This window comes from Alnus glutinosa, chromosome 6, assembly GCF_958979055.1.
Source record: "Alnus glutinosa chromosome 6, dhAlnGlut1.1, whole genome shotgun sequence".
NCBI classification, from domain to species: Eukaryota; Viridiplantae; Streptophyta; class Magnoliopsida; order Fagales; family Betulaceae; genus Alnus; species Alnus glutinosa.
Window position 1 is genome coordinate 12,752,078 of NC_084891.1, and position 9,321 is coordinate 12,761,398.

General features: G+C 36.5%; 1 protein-coding gene across 1 annotated transcript; it reads left to right on the plus strand.

The window, feature by feature from the left end:
- The first annotated feature begins 405 nt into the window (after positions 1-405).
- LOC133871537 (uncharacterized) lies at positions 406-1,338 on the plus strand. The gene has a single exon (XM_062308970.1). It carries the CDS (start codon positions 406-408, stop codon positions 1,336-1,338), a length of 933 nt encoding a protein of 310 aa, XP_062164954.1.
- The last annotated feature ends 7,983 nt before the right edge of the window (positions 1,339-9,321 follow it).

A 9,321-nucleotide genomic window follows, 5' to 3' on the forward strand; every position in this document is an offset into this window, starting at 1 on the left:
AATGAATATGAGGGAGTGAAACTCATGTTCCGAAGTGGGAAATTAATATCCATTCATGTACTATGATACGTTTTCAAAAGATCTTAAAACAAGAAAATTTTTATGAAAAACTTTTGAGTATGTGTGTTATGCATATGTAGGTACACTTAGCACATAACACTATTTTAGATTATGTGCTTAGTGTTATGATTATCGATGATTGTGTTTGTTCGCCTCTTTTTTTATTAAAGGAATGATAAGATTATCATTTAGAATAGATTGAATGGTTTGATAACACTAGATATCGTAGCACTTGAAAATCCCTTTCTGTTTAAATAATTTGGATATGATTTACCTACATGATCTTCATTAGGTCCGAATAAGTTATATTATCTATTGTTGACATAATAGCTTGACGCAGAAAAGATGCCACCACATCGACATCATAAGAACCAGGGTAAACATCCATCTCCATCTCCACCTCCACCTCCACCATTCTACGATGGGGTGCATCCAGCCTTGATCCAGTTCATGGCTGACACCTCAAGGCAATTCGCCGAGGCAATAGCGCAAATCTCACGACCCAATGAGCAAGCTGAACCCTTAGGTTGCTCACTTCGTGACTTCGCTAGTCATAATTTTCGATCATTCGAAGGTATTGAAGGGCCAAACGTAGCTGAGGCGTGGCTCACAGACATCAAGGTACTATACGATACTCTTGGTTGTACTGATGAACAAAAGGTTTGTTATGTTGTATTGAGGTTGACGGGCGAAGCTGGAAGATGGTGGACCTCGAGGAAAGTATTGCTGAAAGAACCCCCAAACGAGACAATAATCACATGGGAACTCTTCAAAATCAAATACATCAGAAGATTTTTCCCTAGAGCTCAAAGACAACTGAGAGCCATTGAATTTCAGAATCTAGTCCAAGGCGACATGACAGTGGAACAATACTCTGTCCGATTCATGGAACTCGCTAGGTTCGCTGTTAACCTAATTCTAGACGAAGAATCAAAGGCTGAGCGCTTCGAAGACGCTCTCAATCCTCGAATCAAGGAAAGGGTCATATGCCACGAAATTAAGGACCTCGCCAGGTTAGTAGAAGTGGCATCTCTTGCAGAGAGAGGAATTCGCGAATCAGCAGCAGCTTACAACCTAGAAAGACAAGAAGAACAGCAGATGTCACCTCCGGCAAAACGGCCAACGATAGGAAAAGATTCCAAACCAACCATTAACAGAAACTTTCTGCCTGCTTCCGCTAATCAAAAACCTCACTGTAATACGTGTGGTAATTTACATGCGAGAGAATGTAGGATGACTAGCTCAATTTGTTTTAAGTGTGGTAAGTTTGGTCATTAAAAGAGAAGTTGCCCTACAAATCTTACCGGAGGATCGAAGTCGCAAGGAGGCAGTTATTAACCACAAAAGCTTGCACAAGCACGAACGTACTCTCTGTCCTTGATGATGCTGAAGAAATTATAGATGTGATAAATGTAGCGCCCCAGATTTTAAAACACATTTTTATAGAATAATAAAGTTAAAGGATAAAGATGAATATTTATGTGAGTAAATAATCATTCGTCTTATAAATTGTTTTATCAATATTTTCAATTGATTTAATGAAACTTTGTTTGAATAAAATGGATAATTATTTTTATATCCGAAAATTACTGAGTTAAAATAGACAAAATAATTAATCATTAGATTAATTAGCTTTATCTTATAATTGTACAAAATATTATTTGACACTTTATTATCTAGTGTAATAATAATATGTGTATTAATGTTCGTAATAAAATTACTTTATTTATGAAACGAACTGAACTCAAAACGGGTTTAAAATTACACTCTAGTGATTTATTAAATTGATAAAAATCTAGTATAAAAATACCTGCAGATTAACTTAATCTGCAGGAGATTGATGCTTTATTGTCTTCTAAACAATTCAGCCGTCCTCCACTACGTTTTAATTAGACCCTTATCCAGACAACATAATTTTCAGCTCCTACTACTCACCATACACTTGTTGTAATATCCCATTCCTTTTATAATGATAACATATTATATATATATATATATATTTATATAATTGCAAGTTGTGCTTGCAATTATGAAAGACAACAAGTGCGTAGAATGGTCCAACACCAACTATTTATGCAAATATATAATATAATAAAATAATAAATTGATATATATATATATAACATGTGGGGCGACCTGCGCCCCACATGCTAAAAGAAAAGAAAAGAAAACAAAAGAAGAAACAAAGAAGAAAGGAAGAAGCGTAGAAGTGAAAAGGAAGAAGAGAAGAAAAGACGAAAGAAAGAAAAAGAAGAAGAAAACAAGAAAGAAAAAGAAGAAGAAAACAAGAAAAGAAAAGAGAAGAAGAAAACGGAAGGTCAAGTGGCCTTCAATAAAATGAGACGCACTGCGTCTTGTTGAGGAGTGCGTCTGTTTTTCTTCCTTTGGAGGGAGAGCTTCTCCTTCTCAGTTTTTCCTCTTTTGATTTTTTGTACAAAAATCATGATCTATGAAGATCTAACCGTTGAATATCAAATCCGACTTCGGTAACGTGATCTACGAAACCCGATCTACGTTTCTACCGATTAGTTTGAGGTATTTTCACAAACTCTTGGTCTTTGAGATTTTTGATTAAATCTAAAGATATTTGAGTTGAATTTTACGTGTTCTTAGGATTTAAGATTATTATAAATAATTATCTCTAATAATGAAGTAATGGATATTAATAAAATAGTTTTATTAGAAATATTAGCTTTTTACAGAAGATGGGTTTATGTGTTAATTCTATAATAATAATAATATTAGGTAAAGAGGTTTCAAAAATAGAATTAGGATTTGTGGTAGATGATGTTAACACTTTATATGTGTATAATTATAATTATACAGGTGATGAACTGAGAGAATGTACGAAAAGATTGTGAGTATTCCTTACTCACTCAGAGTGATACACGTAGAGCTTTCTTTAATGTTTTGATATCTGCTTTATTTAATAGTATGCAACTTGTTTGGAGCATATTGTTTGTAATATGACATGTTTTAGTATTAAGGCATAGAGACAGATAGGAAGCTCTGAGAGGGATAGACAACCCAGTTGGTGGGTTTGAAGCTCTGAGGGATAGACATTCTTAGATTTAAGAAAGATAGACATCCTCGGTTTTGAAGCTCTGAGAGAGATAGACAACCCAGTTGGTGGGTTTGAGGCTCTGAGAGAGATAGACATCCATGGATTTAGGAAAGATACACATCCTCGGTTTTGAAGCTCTGAGAGAGATAGACAACCCAGTTGGTGGGTTTGAGGCTCTGAGAGAGATAGACATCCATGGATTTTTGTGGGATTTGAGGCCCTGTGAGAGATAGACAACCCTAGTATGTGGGTTTGGTACTCTGAGAGGGATAGACAACCCAGGACTGAGGCCTTAAGAAAGGACCCTCAGTGAAAAGCCGTAGAAAGGATAGTGATTCTGGAGTTTGAGTCCTTGGTTTAAGTGTTTATAATAGTCATCATATTGCTGCACTACATGTTGTTGCATCGCATATATTTAATTAAATCAGTAATCTTATCATTATTGAAAGCAGTTGACTGACCCATATATTTATGTATGGGCGGTTTAGCCCATGATGCAGGTACGAAAGAGTATAAAGCTCAAGGATTGGATTTTGTTAGCATTGAAGAATTAGAACTGTTTATTAATATAGTTAATGATTGTAGTAATTTCTTTGTATCAACTTGGAATGTAATACTTTAATTACATTTGTCACTCAGTAAACTCTGATGTATTTTTTTAAAGTAAATAAATTTATATTCCGCTGCGTCAGTTATCTCTGATGTAGTAACGTCACGTGGGAACTGGAGGTTTCTACTTACGAATTTGCTGGTTCAAATTTGGGGCGTTACAATAAAGTAACCATGTAAGGGTTAGTACTCGTACGCCTCGTACTCGATAAATCGGACCCACAAAATAGATCATGGTACTATATAAAATGTTATTTCTTATACTCTTTTGGTTATTAGTGAAAAGGGCTTTGACGAAGTATTTGATTGAAAGAAAATCTACATTTTTTCTAACATCGTTTTTCTTCTCAGAAAATTTTTATTTGAGTAGCCTTTGGTTAAAACACTTCACACAAAATTTGTAACTAGACTTAAGATTTAGGATTTTAAATCTTCTCTTAATGTAAACTTTATGTGCATCATAGTTTACAAATTTCGGGGACGAAATTCTGTTAAGGGGGGAGGAATGTAGTGCCCCAGATTTTAAGACATAATTTAATGTTTTTAAATTAGAATTTAGATCTAATAATAAGGTTAAAGAATAAAAATGAATATTTATGTGAATAAATAATCACTCGTTTTATAAATTGTTTTATAAAAATATTCAATTGATTTATGAACCTTGTTTTAATAAAACATATATTTATTTTATACCATAAAATTACTGAGTTAATAAATAGACAAGATAATTAATCATTAGATTAATTAACTTCATTATTATTTCAGTTAGTATATAATTTGTACAAAATATTATTTGACACTTTTATATTTTAGTGTAATAATAATATGTGTAATAATGTTCGTAATAAAATACCTTTAATTATGAAACAAACTAGACTAAAAATAGATTTAGAGTAATAGATTTTATGAGACAGATTGTATTAAAAAGACCCGGTGTATACTCTAACAGCTGATAAATTATAGAACTATCAATTATCTCTGCGTCATCCCTTGCATTGTATTCCACTAGTCTTTTTAATAAACCAACACAGTACTGTACAGCCTGCTCTCCAGCTCCTACACTCATTACTCTCACGTTTTATCAGCTCCTACACTCATTACTCTCACATTTATAAAACGCACCCTCACCCCTCTGAAAACCACACGCTTCTTCCTTCGGTCTTTCTTCTCCCTTCTCCTCCTTTTTTGTCCTTCCTTTCCTCTCTTCTAACCAAGAGATGCAGAGAGACCAATCAAGAGAGTGAAAGACCGTGGGTTTGAGAGAAATAAGAGGGAGAGATCGTGACAGAGAAGAGACCAAGAGAGAGACATCGAAGGATTGAGAAAGGAAAGAGACAGAGAGAAGGAGACTTGAGAGAGATGAGAGAGATCCCAGTGGACCCGAGCCGAAACCGTCGACGCCCATGACCCGCGAACTGTGGAGACCCGCAGTTTGAAACCCGATCCTCCCGGAGGCTCGTTTTTCTGGCAGTTTCTAGTGCCGGTTTTCTGGTGAGCCAGGGGTGCGATTTCTATTGGTTTTTCCTCATCTTTAAGCAAAATTTCTCGAAGATGATGAACTAAGAGACTGTACAACAAAGGACTGTGAGTATTCCTTACTCACTCAGAGTGATACACATAGAGCTTTCTTTAATGTTTTGATTTCTGCTTTATTTAATAGTATGCAACTTGTTTGGAGCATGTTGTTTGTAACATTGCATGTGTTAGTTATAAGTTAGAAACAAGGCAAAGGGATAGACATCCCCGGGTTTGAGGCCCTGGGAGGGATAGACAGCCCAGGATTGAGGCCCTGAGGAAGGGACAAGACATCCCCGGGTTTGAGGCCCTGAGAGGGATAGACAGTCCAAGATTGAGGCCCTGAGTAAAGAATAAAGGTCCTTAGGTTAGAGGCCCAAGGTAAAAGAATAGAGGTCCCTTGGTTAAAGGCCCTTGGCAAAAGAATAGAGGACCTTGGGTTAGAGGCCCAAGGCAAAAGAATAGAGGTCTTTGGGTTAAAGGCCCAAGGCAAAAGATTATAGATTCTTCGGTTTGAGTCATTGGCATAAGTGTTTATAACTGTCATCATATTGTTGCATTGCATATTGTTGCATCACATATATTTAATTAAATCAGTAATCTTATCATTATGGTATAGCCCATTATGCAGGTACGAAAGAGTATAAAGCTCAAGGATTGGATTTTGTTAGCACTGAAGAGTTAGAACTGTTTATTAATGTAGCTAATGATTACAATGATTTCTTTGTATCAGTTTGGAATGTAATATTTTAATTACATATGTCTTTTAGTAAATTCTGATGTATCTTTTTAAAGAAAATAAAATATATTCTGCTGAGTAAGTTATCTCTAATGTAGTAATGTCACGTGGAAACTGGAGGTTTCCGCTTATGAATTTGCTAGTTCAAATTTGTTTCCCACTCATCCAAGCCACAAGATTTGTCCCTACATAAAAACACCCTCCAGAAGTACTATTTTTTTAATCTGCATTGCAAGCACAATCTGCATGAGAGTAACTTGCAACCACTAGATTTGTTTCTCTTGAATACCAAATGCCATGAAGAATAGTATCATTAACATACCTGATAATATGCTTGACTGCAATGTGGTGAGATTCTTTAGGATTTGCTTGAAATCGAGCACAGGCTCCAACGCTGAAGGAAATATCTAGTCGGCTAGCTGTAAGGTGGAGAAGACTCCCGATCATACTTTTGTAGAGAGTAGGATCAATTTACTTACCTGTAAGATCAGCACTGATCTTGACACTTGTGCTCGTGGGAGTACGAGCATGGTTCTTCCCTTCTAAACCAAACCGCTTGACCAAATCTGTGGCATACTTGGAGTGAGAGATAAATATCCCTTTAGAAGTTTGCTTGACTTTATGCCCCAGAAAGTAAATCAACTCACCAATCATGCTCATCTGAAACTCTTGCTCTCCTCTGAAAAAATCATGAGCTTGGGAATCCAGAGTTGCTCCAAATATGATTTCGTCAACATAAATTTAAGCAATGAGCTGTTGATTACCTTGACTCCAGATGAATAGAGTCAGATCAGCCTACCCACTTGTGAACCCTTTAGCTTGCAGGTAAGTAGTCGGATGCTCGTACCATGCTCTGGGAGCTTGCTTGAGGCCATACAATGCTTTCTTTAGCTTGTAGACATGTTGAGGATGACGAGAATCTAGAAACCATTTTGGTTGTTCTACATACACCTCTTCCTAAAGTATGCCATTTAGAAAGGCACTTTTAACATTCATCTGATATAGCTTGAATCCAAGATGACAAGCAATGGAAAGCAAAATTCGGATGGACTCTAAACAAGCAAGTGGAGCAAAGGTTTCATCAAAATCAATCCCTTCAATTTGAGTGTACCCTTGAGCAACGAGACAAGCCTTGTTTCTGATCACTGTACCATGCTCATCTAATTTGTTCTAGAAGATCCACTTGGTTCCAATGATATTGTGATCCAAAGGTCTGGGAAGGACTGAGTTTTCTCCCCCTTGCTAGGTGACCCAACTTCATCATCATCAATTACAACATTGATTGATTCCATCACAATTTTTGTTCATTTGTTGAAAACCCTGTAAGCATGACTGTTGGTGGAGTATCCCAAGAATATTCCTTCATCACTTTTGGGATCAAATTTTCTTAGATTTTCTCTGTCTCGAAGAATGGAGCATTTACTTCCAAAGATCCGGAAGTACTTGACTATGGGCTTCTTTCCTCGCCATTTCTCATAAGGAGTCTTGTTTGTTTCTGGCCACAAGTAGCCTCTATTGATGATGTGGCAAGCAGTGTTGACAGCTTCCTCCAAAAAGTGTTGAGCTAGATTCTTTGAATGGATCATTACTCGAGCCATCTATTGAATGACCCTATTTTTCTACTCCACAACCCTATTCAGTTGAGGAGTAATGGGGGATGAAAACTCTTCCTAAATGCCATGTGATTGGCAGAATTCTTTAAATCTGGCATTCTCAAATTCTCTTCCATGATCACTACGGATTCTCGTGATGGCACACATTTGCTCAATTTGAATTTTCTTGAATAATTGTTGAGTTGCATCAAAAGCATCAGAATTTTCCCGAAGAAGAAGAGCCTATGTGAATTGGAACTAGTCATCCACAACCACCAATACCTACTTTCTTCCACCTAGACTAGCAGTTCTAGTAGGACCAATGAGATCCATATGCAGTACTTCTAAGTTTCTGGAAGTGAGAATAGCTAAAGTTTTCTTGTTAGCTACTTGAGTCTACTTTCACAGCTGGCATGGACCACAAATTCCTTTCCCAGTTTTCTCTATCTTGGGTAGATCTTTGACTATTTTCTTGCTGGCAATCTTGAGCATATTTGTGAAGTTTAAATGTCCCAACCTTTGATGCCATAACTCACTGTCATCAATGGTTGCCTTGTTGCAGACTATCTGAGGCTCTGAAGTGAGGCTTGGGAAGCCATAGCAGTTGTCAAAAGTCCTTTCTCCTCACATTAGCCAGTTGCCACTGCTGTCAAAGATATTGCATTCCTTTTTGGGGAATTGAACCACCAACTCATTGTCACAAAATTGGCTGATGATGAGGAGATTTGCCTTGAGTCCTTCCACATATAAGGCTTGTAGAGATGCTCCCAGTCTTGGAATATCAATAAGCCCTTCTCCGATAACCTTGGATTGACTTCCATTTCCATAGGTGATTCTTCCTAATCTGCCCATCTGAACATCCTTTAGAAGTGTCTTGTCACCTGTCATATGTTTAGTGCATCCACTATCCAAATACTACAGGCAAGTATCAAGTATTTTCAAGGCAGTATGGGAAATCAAACATAGGTTATCTTCTTTCATAATCCAGACTTGTTTATTGGTGGTATTCTTCATTTTATTTAGCATGATAGATTTCTTCTCATTAGGGGTAAGGCTACCTAGCTTTTCACTAATGAGTTTGACTTGATCACTTAAGGTCTTGACTCGGTTCTCAATACCAAGTGCATCTTTCCTAGGCACATGCTGTTTATCACAAGGTTTCTGAGAATGAATCAGAAAGAAATTAGGGCAGATATGACCACTAACCCTACAGTGATGACAGGTAAGGATAGAATTGAAATTTTTATACCCAATCCCTTTAGCATTTTTACCCTTGCCCCCACAAGTAGAATGAGTATGATGTTTAGACATGCTAGGTTTAACAAACATAGTTCTATATGCAGGCATAGCATGTGAAGAAGAGGCAAAACTATCAATACTCAAAACAGAATCAAAAGGTTTTTCCAAAGGCAGTTTTGATTTCATTAGATCATCTTCCAAAGACTTAATTTTTTCAATAAGCACATCTTTCTCTATTTCAAAATTTTTTATTCTTTGTAGATGATCAATCCTAGAAATTTTAAAATCTTCAAATTGTTTGAACGATTTGGGAGTTCACCTTTTTCCATCAAATCAACATTGATAGACATGACAGAAAATAATTTGAAGTCAAAGAGAATCACACTCAAGAATTTAATCTATACCGAGTGTACCAAGCTCTGATACTGTTAGTTTGTAATTGGCCACATTCTGTTGGACAAAATCACTTCTTCGTAATAATGCTTTTTAACAGGGATTCCGCT